This window comes from Anolis carolinensis, chromosome 5 (assembly GCF_035594765.1).
Source record: "Anolis carolinensis isolate JA03-04 chromosome 5, rAnoCar3.1.pri, whole genome shotgun sequence".
In the NCBI taxonomy this organism is placed as follows: domain Eukaryota; kingdom Metazoa; phylum Chordata; class Lepidosauria; order Squamata; family Dactyloidae; genus Anolis; species Anolis carolinensis.
In genome coordinates, this window is record NC_085845.1 from 175,421,906 (window position 1) to 175,437,167 (window position 15,262).

The 15,262-nt window shown below is 38.1% G+C and overlaps 1 protein-coding gene across 3 annotated transcripts in view; it reads left to right on the forward strand.

Annotated features, from left to right (window-relative positions):
• The window catches only part of myh9 (myosin heavy chain 9), an 86,119-nt gene that overhangs the window by 31,442 nt on the left and 39,415 nt on the right, over window positions 1-15,262 (forward strand). For all 3 annotated transcript variants that reach the window (XM_008110647.3, XM_008110648.3, XM_003220933.4), the window contains exons 2-3: window positions 1,169-1,521; window positions 5,844-6,000. In XM_008110647.3, coding sequence (XP_008108854.1) covers window positions 1,189-1,521; window positions 5,844-6,000 — 490 coding nt within the window. In that variant the 5' untranslated portion in view covers window positions 1,169-1,188. The remainder of the gene's footprint in view (window positions 1-1,168; window positions 1,522-5,843; window positions 6,001-15,262) is intronic.

Here is a 15,262-nt window from a genome sequence, read left to right on the forward strand (position 1 = left end):
AGAATTTTTAACAAAAGAGAGGACACTCTTCTCCTTTTCTGAATGTCAGGAAGAATGATAAAAGCATGTCAGATGTATTCTAAAAAGAAAAGGCCTAAGGGAATAGAAAAAGCACTTTCAGGCTGGTTGTAGAGCTTCCTGGTTACTCTTGGTTTCATCATTTCCTGAAAAAACCTAATTCATCTGGAAGCCCTCATTCTCTGGTGTGTCCTGCTCAATTATGGCCAAAAAAGGCAAATACTGTACTTAGATTCTTGGAAGTTGCATTTGCAGGAAGCTGTGCAGCCAAAGTTTAGAGTACAGCTGTTGCTTTGCCAGCCCTGATTCTATTGCGAACACCATGAAAAGAGATTTACCAGTCCTCCCTTCTGTTTTGTATCCTGTATGTCATGCTTTTAAGTCCTTCAACTGCATGATTCTCTCCTATTTAGCAGAGGCCCATGCCATATCTTCATTTAATACTGTAATCAATAATTGTGAAGCATGGAAATAAACAGACAGTGCATCTTGATTTACTTCTGTGTGGGCTGCATTAGTTCTGATGTGCAACCGTTTCTGACTTCTAATTATCGAATAGTAGCAGCAATTGAAATATTTTCTTCTTAAATTAAGCTGCCCTAATTAAGGCATTCAAGGGGAGAAAAAAAGGGACTGGATTCTTGTGTGTAACTGTAGGCACACTTTCAGTACTCGGAATGATTCCTGCACTGAGTATGTATATACCTCACAACCTCTGAGGATGCCTGCCATAGATGTGGGTGAAATGTCAGGAGAGAATGCTTCTGGAACATGGCTATACAGCCCGGAAAACACACAACCATGTGATTGCGGCCATGAAAGCCTTCGACAACACGGATGGTCCAATCTTTTGAACAATCAATTGACCTTGGGCTGGATGGTTTGAGCTGCTCAGTCTTGCATATAGTACTCATGCACTTGTTCCATTTGCTTATCATAAATTATATTGACTCTTTAGATAGTCTAAAGGCTGAGAACATGGAGATATCTCAGAAGAATGCATGGCATATATGATCACAGATTTCAAAAAAGGTGTTGGAAAATCAACTGATGTCAATTATACATGGCTAGAAGGTTGTAGGGTTAAAGTATTGGTAGCAATAATGATACGTTAACATTAATATTAACATATATTATTGTCTTTTAACAGGTCCCTTCTTATAAACCATCATGGCTCAGAGAGATGCTGACAAATACCTCTATGTGGATAGAAATCTCATCAACAACCCTCTTGCTCAGGCCGATTGGGCAGCTAAGAAACTGGTGTGGGTCCCATCAGAAAAGAATGGCTTTGAGCCTGCTAGCTTAAAAGAGGAAGTAGGAGATGAAGCCATTGTGGAGCTTGCAGAGAACGGGAAGAAAGTGCGAGTAAACAAAGATGATATCCAAAAGATGAACCCGCCTAAGTTCTCTAAAGTGGAAGACATGGCTGAATTGACTTGCCTGAATGAGGCCTCTGTGTTGCACAACTTAAAGGAACGATACTACTCGGGGCTTATCTATGTAAGTATTGTTAGTGCCTATCTAAATGTGGGGTAGTCCTTTTGGATGTCATCCATCTCATTTTCAATATATTTTCAATTACTTTAGATCTTTTCTAAATGAAGTCCCTGGGAAATAATTGTGCTAAGGTGATTGGCCTCTAGTATTTGAATGTCACCCGGTGTGTTGTGTTTTCTTCTCCATACTGGAAGAAACTCTAAAAATGATTAAGTTTAGTTCACATTGATCTACTTTGTTTGGCTTCCCTCTTTTTCTGTAACGTCATTTAAAAGGGAACACTCATATGAAGTTAGCACATATGTGGCAGCACTGATCTGATGTAGTCAGCATGCTGAACAGAGAGCAGTGAGGACTAAAACAGCTACAGCACTCTTTGCACTTCAGACCGTCAACATGATGTGCTGTAGCATAGACCCAGAGCAGGTGATTTGACTTCTAGTACTGCTCTCATCATTCAAAGTGCTAGCACAGTTCTTGAAAGCTTATTGCCATGGAAACAAGGACTTGTAATTGTGTATATATGACTAAGCATGCATATTAAGAGCTTGTCTGCTGCTACCTTTGGCCAGGCATGAGCCTTTGCAGAATAATGTAGAATAATAATATTTAGGTGTGGGTTGTTGTTGTTTTTTTGCTAAAACACTGCTTTCTTATTTTAGCACTCATTAAGTTTTCCATGAATGGGAGAACTATTGAGAACCTGCTCAGTTGAGGTATTAGAAGAAGGTGGCCTGCAGAAGTGATGCAAGGGAATGATGTAGTGCCACTTATAATACAAGAATCTTTTCTAACAGTATAGACTTGGAAGGCCTTGTTCACCATTTCATCTTTGTGAGGTTAGATGAGTGGGTATAAGTTAGGTCTTCTTGCTGGTGGTGCCAAACTTGTCTAATGCCTTCAATTTGGGAAGTCATCTAAAGTCACAAGGGAACTCTTGAGGTTTTAAATATGAATAATAATAATAATAATAATAATAATAATAATAATAATAATAATAATTTTGTGATACGAAATCCAGCATGTCTATCTTGTTTGCTGTGTCATACAATAAAATAACAACAGCAACAACAACTTTATTTTTATACCCCGCCTCCATCTCCCTGAAGGGACTCGGGGCAGCTTACACGGGGCTAAGCTCAAATAGTTACAGTCATTGTAATAAAACACATTGGAGTAAAAAGAGATCAATAAAACATAGTAAAAACACACCAAAAATAAACATGAATTGGATAAAAACACGAAAGCGCATAAAAATGACTGGGCCAGAAAGTGCATACAGTGAAGAATGTAAACTAAAAAGAAGTAGGTAACCCAAGATTGTTTACATTGGTAGGGGGCTAGGGATGAGGTAAACATGGGAACTATTTCTGACTGAAGGAGTAGAATAAAGGCTCTGCTCTCTTTTCAACATCCCTTCAGCATTTGATGTTTAAATCATATGTTTTCAAGACCTTCATTTTTGTAATCTTGTATGCTGCCTTGGAAGAACCCTACACTTAAACATTAACTACTGGCACAAATTGAAGGCAACTAGGTTTCCCTGGGAAAGAGCTTTTCTTTTATTAAGAGAATTTAAATAACTCATTATTTACATTAATATTGAGGAACAGATGCGATTGCTGCCTAGTATCAGAGTTGCCTTCTGAGTAGCCCATCTCAATTCTTTGTGCATAAAATGTAATTTTCTGGTCTCTGAACTGATTTTTGTTTGTTTTTCTCTTCAAGAGGATCAGTCTAGCATTCCAACTATTTGAAGACTTTGTCTCATTATCATTAGATGGGTTTTCTCAGGCTTATTTAGTGAAGGTTTGTCTCATATCTGAGCAAGCCTCTGCTTACCTAGGTGTAGGGAAGAAACACTGTATTCTATCATTTGAGAGAAAATGCATTTGCTTTATGGTATGTAAAACACTTCTACATTGTCAATATGTACATGCAATAAAGCAGACGTGTGAGGTCATACATGTGATGGCTCTAAACCATGTAAGGTATAATTAAGACTGAATATATGTAGTGAAAGTTCACTCTGAGGCTGTACATAAGATTGTCTCCATCTCTAGCAGTGCATAGTGGATATTCCTGATATTATCTTATTTTATCATTTGAAATGTTTAATGTTTTGAAAATAGCCATAGTGTGAACAAGCACACTATTTAATTCAAGTACTTTTAAAAGTACTTAAGCAATACTAACCTACAAACTGAATGCAGTATTCATAAGTGGCTGTAATAGTTGATTGAACTGAGCCACCTCAGTGTTCATTTCACTAAGTTAGGTGATGATTAGTGATAGATTTATTGCTTGAGGTGTTATAGTTATTTGCCCACATAAATGCAGATAACAATACTTCTACTTGCCTCTTCATCTGGAACCTCACTTATAATAGTACTCCAGATAACAATACTTCTGCTAATGACACATACATTCATAAGCTGCTTAACAATTTACCTTATATTTCTTACCAGAATATTATTAAGTGTAGGATTGTTTCAAATAAATTGCTCTAACCTTTTCTTGATTTGTCGCTTACTGAATTAGTCTTGGTTTTTAAGTTGCAGTTGTATATTAGATTTTAGTACTATCTGGACTAGGTACCTATTGTTGATTTTTGAGTTTTTGGTGTTTTTTACTGTAAGGTGCCATTTCATTTTTATTCTTTTCCCTCTTTCCTGAACACATACACTAACTGACATCCTATTGAAAATAAAAAAACTCTGCTGGAGTAGTAGCATAGGATTTTTATTTTGTTTTCCATTGCATGCACATTGCAAGTTTTGCTTATATAACAATGTTCTGGATGACTCATGCATGAGGAAAAAAATGTCAAAATGGACATGCATGTTGCTCAAGATACAACAGATACCCTGAACCCAACTTCAGTGCAACTTCTCAAAACATATCACTTTCCCTGGATCTCCTGATGTTTACTTAAACAGGAATTTTAATGGACGGTTTCCCTATTAATCCAGCTGCTACATCTTCTCAAATTTACACTGTATTCAAATTTGCTTTTTTCTGTTGTATCTCATCTTATTACATGTTAAATATTTTAACAAGGAATATTTTCCTGCTGTATGGCATCTAATATAAATATTCTGGTACAATGTTTTCTTACACATTCAAACCACGCCCCCCCCCCCAACTCAGTATGATAATTTAGTACAATGATACCAGATTTCCCTCTGATGGAAAGGGGTGTATGTGGAGTGTGCAGTTTCCTATCCTTGAGTACTTTCTGCTAGTGTTTCTAGTCTGTTACAGTTAATTTTTTAAAGAAAATGAGAGGATTTGCTGTGATTGTAACTTTCTCTCAGCAGCCCTGGTCCAACCTGAAACGTGCTAGCATTCTATCAGTCTCCTCCAGGATTCCATCTTGAGACACTTAAACTGTAGACCTTGTGGGCTTAATGTCATGGCATTTTTCCTCCCCATTTGGGTTTTTGCATTACTCGAAGTCTGATGAAAGTATCTTAAAGAACTTAAGAGCCTGCTCACTATTTAGACAATTTGGTTGGGTTTGGTCCTGTTGTGAATCTCTGATTGTTCTGCCTCATGAACTATCAAACCCCTTGCCAGGGCATCAAAGGGGATATAGTGGATTGCTACCTCCAGATGTCTGCTTACCAGCAGTGTATCTTAACTTGCTGGATTCAAGCAAGGGTTCATCTGACTTAACTTCTGTCCAGGTAAATCAATTGTGCAAAAATAAATTTAGATAAACTTGTGTGCTAATTTACATGCCACAAGACTGCCACATTTTTCATAAGTCAGAAGTAACCCTCAGATTGTACTATTTTGCTGTGGTAGCATAGGACATATTAAACTTGCCTTATTGCCTAAACATCCAATGGCCGAATTGTAATTGTTTATGTGAGTACAGCTGAAAAATGCAGACTCTCTGCAATTAACATCAAAGATGTATGGAAAATTAAATGTGTGATTCAGTGGTCAACGATGAATAGTTGTATTCATACAGCAAATGGCAGATTTGATTACCAGCTTAAATATCTGATAATGAAAGGCAATTATAATAGTCACAGGTGCATGCTTTCTAAGATAAATCTTCTGAGGTCTCCAATGGTTACCACTTTGAATGTTGCCAAAGTGAAGGAAAAATTAAGAGATTTCTTTCCCTCTCTGTCCTTTTCTGTCTTGGGTCATCCTTTTTTACATGTTAGCCTGGGGGTAGGAGCTGTCTAGTTTTTATTGATCTGTTAGATCTCTGGGCCTCTTTCAGGATATAAATCCTTGAATGAGAATAACTTCATGTCAAACAAGAGAAAATGTATGCTTATGAATTCTTCATGAAATCCATTTTGCAGACCTACTCAGGCCTATTCTGTGTGGTCATAAATCCCTACAAGAACTTGCCCATCTACTCAGAAGAGATTGTGGAAATGTATAAGGGCAAAAAGAGACACGAGATGCCCCCTCACATCTATGCCATTACAGACACAGCCTATAGGAGTATGATGCAAGGTGAGTATGCTTTTAAAAAATCATTTCTGGCTGTAATAATTATTATGTTTCAGTTGAGTAGATTAATCTCGCAAAGCTGTTACTATTGCTTTTAAAAGGTCAGGAGAGGTTCACAGAAAGAGCACAAGTGGGCTTCACATTGGGTGAGGTTTTTCTCTAATATAATGTTTGATGCCAGTCAGCCTTCTGGTCTCTGGAAAGCAACATTCTTTCTTTGCTCTGAGTCCTGCTTAATCCGTGGGGGAGGCTTGCTGCTGCAGCCAGTGGTATGGGAGGAATCTGTATTGAGCACAGAAGATGAAAGGCCAGGAACTTTGCAAAGACCAGAGGCGTTCAGGATTAGCAGTTGTACTCCAGACTCCATTCAGAGCCTAACAGGCGGGAAATCTTTCATGGTTTTGAGCATTTTTTGTGTGTGTGTTTCGTTTCTTTGGCAAGATGCGCAACTGAACCAAAGCTAGGCATTGACTTCAACTCGGCATGGGTTGCACACATTTCACTGATGGAACAGAAAGACTTAAATGTTAATTGGTTAGATTCCAGCATTTGTTACAGGGCATCCTAATTGGCAGCTTGTGCAGCCATAGGGGCAGGGACTGCATGGTGTACACCTAGACAAAAATTGCTCCACTGCTTTGCAGCGCAGTTCAACAGATTTGTTACTACCTTGTTCTGGAGCTGGCATCTCTTTTGGCAGCCTGTATAATTCTTTGGTAATGAAAAAACTCTCTGCCACAAGCCAGATTTACCCCAGGGAGTGGTGAGTGAGGCATAAAAGTATTGATGATACAGTTCCATATTTTGCCCGCTTGGGACTGAACTCTGACTTTTCCAGGACCTTTGTTGTTGGTGAACCACACATGATAAGTTATTGTCTTGTTTCTTGGAGTCAAAATTAAGATAGGCATCAGGGCCCACGCCATATGCTTGCCTGTGCGTGTATGAAAAGGAAGTAGTCAGTTGCCAATAGTTTAAGAGCCTGCATTCCTTTGCCATTGTGTACATAATACACAAAAGTAAAGCTACCAAATCTTGAATAGTGCATAACCAGAATGTATGTTATGATGTTTATTGAACCATACAACCATAACTGGCTATTTCTTTGTAATGCCCAATGCAGTGGTGTGTTGCAGTTTTGCATGTAAGATTTGGCATATGAGTTGTCGCTAGTTCTTCAAGTCTCATGACTCGGATTAGGAAGACTGAAGATCTGCTCTATCCAACAATAAGCATTAATCTGTTTGGGAGGCAGGAAGGGAGGGGAAAGAGAGAAGTGTTTACATATTTCTGAGGCTGTGGCCAGGAATCTACTATTTGTTAGTCTAGCCTGGCCTGATTGGAGTAGCAGATTGTATGTAGTTGAATCAGGCTTGCTTATGCTAATCTTTTGTTCTGAACTTTTTCTCATGAAGGGAGTTTTTCTTTCTGGGTCTTCGTTTTATAACAGGTCTGCCAGGACCCATGACTTCCACATAAGCTCACTAGCCTTTTCCTCCTAGTTTATACAGAAGTGAAATGATTCACTGTTGGATCAGAGCAGGTTGCTTACAAACTGGAAAACATTCTTAGATTTTGTCCCCCTCTTTTAAAATGTTTTTGTTCTGCGTTCTTTCTTTTTTTAAATAATTTTTATTGAAAAGTTTCCTTATAAGGTAAAAGAGGCAAGTATGTGGATAGGTGATATGGGGGAGAAGGGGGAGTGTGAAGGATAGGAAGGAGTGTCAGGGTGGGGGAACAGGGAACGGGGCAAAGGATAAGAACAAAGAAAACCTGAGTTGCAGAAAATTTGTCTTGCAAATTTTCTATTTAGAGTTTAGCTGCTTGTCTACATGATACAAGTTGGTAGCTCTCCGCTGTTGCATGATTTTGATTGTCATTCATCACATGTAGACATTGATAATTGAAACCTTTTTTTGCCTCATATTGTCTTGCATATAGATAGTCAATATGTGCCCTATTTGTCCAGATCTGAAAGCGATGTTTATTTATCTTCAGCTGCAGTCTTTCCCATTTCTTTGGTACTGTGATTGAAACAACAACCCACAAATATTTTTGCCACCTTAACCATACAAGAATGGCAAAAACCCAGCAATATTTGCGTTGGGGAAATGTGTAGTTGTGAAAGGAACCTCCAATACTATAAGTCACCTCAATATGACAAGATGTACCTATTTTCATGTAGTGTTTTGGCTGACATCCTGCAAGGGAGAGTCCCAAAATGAACCAACTCATATGATGCCTGGCAGCACTTTATGGTTGGCATGATAGTTTAGTGTGGAGATTGCGTTCAGATTGTTTTACTTATATGTTGTATCCAGTAACAATGTACTTTTGTAAAGCAAGAAATTATTTTAAGGAATCTGTATTTTAAAAAAGCACGAAGTTATTTTAAGGTATGATAACACACTAGATCATTTTACATTTGTTCGAATTTAAAGGTGGACAATAAAGTCAATTGTGTCCTGATGCTGGTTCATACTGAAGCAATGCAGCCAAGCCGTCTGGTAGGAATGGAGCTCTAGTGCTCTAAGTTCCCATGTCTCATGATCAACAGCTGTGTTCTCAGACTAAATGAAGCCCACAGAATATAGCAGAGTAATTTTGCTATGATGCACACAGGAAGGAATGATGTGGTGGTTTTTAAATGACTTTATTGTAAGTAGAATTGCTTTTCAGTATAAATAGTTTTAGTGGGAAATGGAACAATTTCTTCTGTTAAACTTTCTTTGGGTTTGGTCCTATTCTAAATAGTCTGTCTCTAGTTAGTGTAGTGGGAGATGTGAAAAAGAGATCTCATATGTTAGTGGTGAGGTTGATCTGGCAAGAACAGATGCAGACAAACATTATGCTATCTATTGCCTGACTATTGTATCACTCATAAACCTAGCTCTCTTGAAAATTTTTGCAACTACAGTAGAGTCTCACTTATCCAACATTCACTTATCCAACGTTCTGGATTATCCAACGCATTTTTGTAATCAGTGTTTTCAATACATCGTGCTATTTTGGTGCTAAATTCGTAAATACAGTAACTACTACATAGCATTACTGCATATTGAACTACTTTTTCTGTCAAATTTGTTGTCTAACATAATGTTTTGGTGCTTAATTTGTAAAATCATAACCTAATTTGATGATTAATAGGCTTCTCCTTAATCTCTCCTTATTATCCAACATATTCGCTTATCCAATGTTCTGCCAGCCCGTTTATGTTGGATAAGTGAGACTCTACTGTAATTTGAGCATCCTTCTCTAAACACCATAGGCCTCTTTGTTAAATCTCCACAGTCTTTTATATGTTAGACATTTCAGTTAAGGCAGCACTCAAAAGGTTTTTATTGATCAGGTTGGTAACTTGATAGCATTGCATTCCTCTTGCATCACCCAAGCAAAGACAATGCCAAGGTTAAAATGTCAGGTTGATTTGATTCTTTTTTCTCCCTTTCCTCAAAGGTTTTCAACAAGTATGCATGCAAAATATCTCCTGAGGCTTTTTTCAGTATAGAGCTGATATGGAAAATTGCTATCAAAAGAACACTGGAACATTTGAAGAGAAAAACAGCTAAAGAGAGCTTAGCAATTTGTGTTTTCTCGGTTTCACTTGTTTTTATCCTGTTTTGCCAGTGCCTAGGTATTATTGCATAAATATTTCTCTGAATATATGTAGAGGGTTTTTTTCTTGTGAGGTGCAGTAAGGAAGAGAAGAGGTATCTTTTCTGTGATTAGGAGGCAGCCCTTTCCCATCTAGCTGCAGTCAGATGTCTGTGTTGATGAATCAGCTATAAGCGGGACTGAAACCTTTGCCTCTTTTGCTCCACTTCCTCTTGGCTGGAGAGATGATGTCACCGTTGTGCGAATGCTATATTCTCCTTTTATGGAGCTAAGCAGACTCAACTCAGAGTTGCTCATGCAGAGGAAGTGGGCGATAAAGGCCTGTTTGGGTGTTCTTCAACTGCTTTGTGAAGCACTAAACTGCATGTTACATTGTCTTTTTCCATCTCCCCCTTCTAGATTAAAATCAGATTTCTTGTGTGCCATAGTTTACAATATTTGGTGCGGGAACACCTTCCATCACATAGGCTGAAGGATTATTGTGATAAAAGTGACTTCACTAGATATTTGACAACAGAATTCTGCTGTGTTTCTGTACTGTTAGTCTCCAAATTGAAAAATGCAGTTAATCTTGCTTGATGAAATGGTTTACACTGGATGATCCTGAATTATGCATCTCATTAGATTAGCTCTCCAATAAAGGAGAGTTTATGCCACAAGAAACCTGTTACTCCACATGACTTTGTAGTGTAAGCGGCTTCTTGAGTTTTTGAATGCTGGAAATCAGCTCTGTTAATAAATAATCTAAAGGGAAATTGTGGCTCAGAGATCATCATCATCATCATCATTATTATTATTTCTATCCTGCTTTTCTCCCAGATTGGCAAATAACATGTAAACAAAAACATTACAACCATAAAAAATAAACATAGTAATCAAACCACAACATCTAATGAAAATTATAAAGCATGCAACAACATAATTGTTCTGATAGCTCTTCTGAAATACATAATTACTGCCTGGGGGACTTAGTTTGAGAACCCTCTCTGAAAGAATCTTGCCAAAATCCCTGTCATAGTTTCACCGTAAGTCCAAAACAACTTGAAGGCACACAACAACAAATTGATTTTGTTGCAATTGGAATGTAGTTCTGAACGTATACATTAGGTAACAGGTTGCTTTTAGTATTACAGTAGAGTCTCACTAATCCAAGCTAAACGGGCCGGCAGAAGCTTGGATAAGCGAATATCTTGGATTATAAGGACTGATCAAGGAAAAGCTTATTAAACATCAAATTAGGTTATGATTTTACAAATTAAGCACCAAAACTTCATGTTATACAACAAATTTGACAGAAAAAGTAGTTCAATACGCAGTAATGTTATGTTGTAATTACTGTATTTATGAATTTAGCACCAAAACATCACGATTTATTGGAAACATTGACTACAAAAATGGCTTGGATTATCCAGAGGCTTGGATAAGCGAGGCTTGGATTAGTGAGACTCTACTGTATGTATGTTTTTTTAAAATGAATATCCAGTCACAATTTTGGTGGCAGGCTAAAATCTTTTTAGTCAAACAGGCATTTAAAGATGAAGGTGTTTAAGATCTAGCCAGGGGGTGCTGTGGTTTTTAACTTTGAATATGTTTTGATTAATTTGAACTATTTTTTTACTGCTGTTTGTATTTAATTCTGGGTTTTTTTTGTATATTTGTATATTAAATTGTGTTCTAATGCTTTTATGTTAAGCCGTTTTGAGTCCTCTTTGGGGAGATAAAGCGGAGTATAAGTAAATAAAATAACAACAACAATAATAATTTTTAAATTCCACCTGAGTCCCTTAACCAAACAAAATTTCAGTTACTGAAATTTTCCTCTTCCACACCTTGTTGCTGGTGCTACTTCAGTGTTAAAAATGAGGGAATAATCAATTGGCCTATTTCATTGTTGTATTCCTAGGTGTGAGTGCTTCAGATCTTGATATCTGAATAGGAAACCTTGCATCAGGATCAATACAAGGGATAGGTTAGACAAGGAAACATACTTCTCTGTAATTTCCTTTTATTATGACTTCAGATCACCTGTCAACTGTTGTTGAGTCCATGCATTTATACAGTTTTCGAAGACAAAGCATACTCAATGTAGTTTTGCCACTTTCTTCCTCTGAAATATAAACCTACATTACCTTAGACTTCATTGGCGGTCACCCGTCCAACTACTAATCAGGATGAACTCTTATTAGCTTCCAAGATTAGAAGGGATCTGGTGCCTTTAGGGTGTTTAGGCTGCACATAACAGCATTTTTGGTTATATACATTGGCTTCTGACTCTAGATGGGGGTGGAGAGTGAAAATGCAGTTCTGTTGGTTGAACAACAGGAAACAGCATCTCTATGCAGCACATCTCAGTTGTCAGTAAGCAGAGGAATTCCAGCTATCCTAATGATGAGTGCTTTAAAAGGCTGGGAAAATTCTTTCCCCCCTGGATTTCAAAAGGGACTATTTCCTTTTATGGCAGTGTCTGCATACTGCCATGTGATTTGTCTATACTTGCAGGTACATTCCTTTGTGCTTAAGGAGGAGGTGACTAAGAAACCTGCAGTAAATAAATGGTGGGTGGGTGATTGGTGGGGGATGAATTGCTGAATGGATTTGTGCATTTAAGAGGTTTTCTGATGAGCTGCTTTCTAATGTGTGTGCACATATGATTCCCCCCACCTCAGGAATTTTAGGCAAATTAGTCAGCTGCTGTGTCATGGTTTTCCTGAACATTGAAAGGAAAATCTCTTTTGCCCTTTTAAGGGAGAGCCCCTCCTGTAGGCTAGAGGACCCCGTGTTTGTCCTCTGGGTTTATGTGTTTGGCCCATTGCAGACCTTTCTCAGAGTCTGCCAGATAATTCGCTATGAGCAAGGACACTGACTTTTAATCTTTCAGAAATATGTTTTAAAAGGTATATGGGAATCCTGTGCCTCCTTTGAGACTAAGAAAAACGACATTTCTAGCACAAGCCTTGGTGGGACATATTCTACTTTCTTACCAATATGGAGTGAAGCCTTATTGTTAGACATATATACCAGTAAGTGGGTGGTTTTCTATTTCTATTTCAATTTGGTCTTCCCCCCATCTCTTTCGTATGCATATACGTTGTGTATGTGTCTGTTCAAATAAGCTCATTCCATACATCAGATGACTCAAACTAATCCACAAAAGCTTATGCTGGGAATTTATTTTTCTCAATTTCAGGTGTTCTTTTTCTCAGTCTCTGATGTTCTTTTTACAGTTAGTCTGGGCAAAGTACAAAATGTTGTCCTTGACCTTTAAAATGGTCTTCTCCCTTGCAATCCTCCCTGTACACTCAGGTTGTCTGGGGGATATTTATTTCACTCAGCCAGGACCAGGCTGGCAGCTGTTATCTAGAGGACAGTTTCTTCATCTATCCCCAAACTGTGGAATGACCTGCCAGAAGAGCTTTAACAGCTGGATGCACAGTCTTGAGTTTCAAGCAGCACCAAGACCAATCTTTTTGGGAACGCCTATACAAATGATTTTTAAATAACGCATTTGAGAATTATTATTTTTTTAAAAACATGTACAGTGTTCCCTCACTACTTCGCAGTTCACTTTTCGCGGATTAGTTGTTTCGCGTTTTTTCAATAAACTCTAAAAGACTATTATAAATCATAAAAAATTACAATTTGCAGCCTAAGGAAGGGAAGAAGGAGAAGCCAAAGAGAGAGAAAAGGAGCCCAAGTGGCAACGGGAGGAGAAGGAGGCGATTTATCAACACACCATTGGTTGATAAAGACTTAAAATAGTGTATAACTACTAAAATAATGTATAAATATTAAAATAAATATAGTGTCCCTACTTCGCGGATTTTCACTTATTGCGGGTGGTCCTGGAACCTAACCCCAGCAATAAGTGAGGGAACACTGTATGCTCTTTTAGGAGCCCCCGGTGGTGCAGCGGATTAAACTGCTGAACTTGCAGACCGAAAGGTTGGTGATTCGAATCTGGGGAGCAGGGTGAACTCCCGCTGTTAGCCCCAGCTTCTGCTAACCTAGCAGATTGAAAAAAATGCAAATGTGAGGAGATCAATAGGTACCAATCCGGTGGAAAAGTAACGGCGCTCCATGAAGTCATGCCGGCCACATTACCTTGGAAGTGTCTACGGACAACGCCGGCTCTTCAGCTTAGAAATGGAGATGAGCACCAACCCCCAGAGTCAGACACAACTAGATTTAATGTCAGGGCAAGGCCTTTACCTTTACCTTATGCTCTTTTAACTGATGTAGCCAGCATGATGTAGTGGTTGGAGTGTTGGACTATAATTCTGGGGACCAAAGTTTATATTCATGGGCACTCATCTTGTGCAAGTTGCACATTTTTGGCTTTTGAGAAAGGCAAAGGCAAACACTTACCGAACAGATCTTGCAAAAAACATCTCATGATAGGTTGGTCTTAGTTTGCCATAAGTCAGAAAGGATTTGAAGGCACAGAAAAACAGTGCTTTTTAAAGTGATTATTGGAGTTACAGCTTTTGACGGATCACTTGTTCATTACCTTGATGCATAGGTAAATGTGGGTAAGAAATGATAACAAGGAAAAATGTATGTCTTTTAATACCGAAACAACTAACAGTTATGTCTCTGAATAGATATGCATGATGGTTTTGCTTTTCCTATAGTTGATGAGGCATGAGTAGCTTGGTGTAAAGGAACAGTCATTCTTAAAACACCTGTAGCTTTATTTAAAAAGTGTCATAATTATTCGGAGACACAGGAACCTCCCTGGAATTGACTGCCTGATATAGAACCACCCTGTTGTCTGTACTGCTGAATACATCTCCTGGGGCAATGTGCAAATGACTCATTAGTTAGTCCCCTGATCCTCCCTCTAAATGCCCAGTCATGCAGAAGCCTTCCGGCATGTGTCTGTGTGATCCAGTGATAATGTGAAAACCTCTAACTTTTGTGATCTTCTGAATGGGTCAAAGCCCAAAGATTTATACCTGTCACTCATATGGCAAGTTATTAACAATTTTACAGTTGTATAGCATGCATATACGCATTATATGAACGAAAGGGTGAATTAGAAATTAGGATTCTCAGCTCTGCAGCAGTTTTTATCCCCTTTGCAATGAGAAAAATCCAAACACTGTACAATTTCTCTATGTAGATACAGTTGTACACTACCTTGGTTGAGATGTCTTACTTCTCCACTTGGTTATGAAGTTTAGGTAGAAAGGAATCTGACAAGAACTTTTCAGCACCGTGCAAGAATTATGCAGTATGTATGTTCATATTTGACATGGGCAGGGGTTTAGTTTTGCTTTTGCATGACTGTTGTGTAGCTAGAAAGATATTCAAGTGACATGGGCTATTCAGGATATATTTTAACACACCTCAGCCTCTGCATTAGAGGAGGAATACAATACCTAACAATGCTCCGTTAACTAATTATTGGTGTTCGTTCTTTTAGCTGATGTTATTTGTCCATTAGTTGTATTTTAATCATTTGTTCCCCACCTCAATCCACAGGGTAAACAATAATTATGTTATTATTTATAATGTGTCCATTAGTTGTATTTTATGTGTCCATTAATTTAATCACTTGTACCCCAAGAGACTTGTGTGGAAACCTATATGAACTTTCGCAAGAAAAGTTGAGCCTGAGCCTGTATTAAAAAGTAGTAGGAAGAGAGAA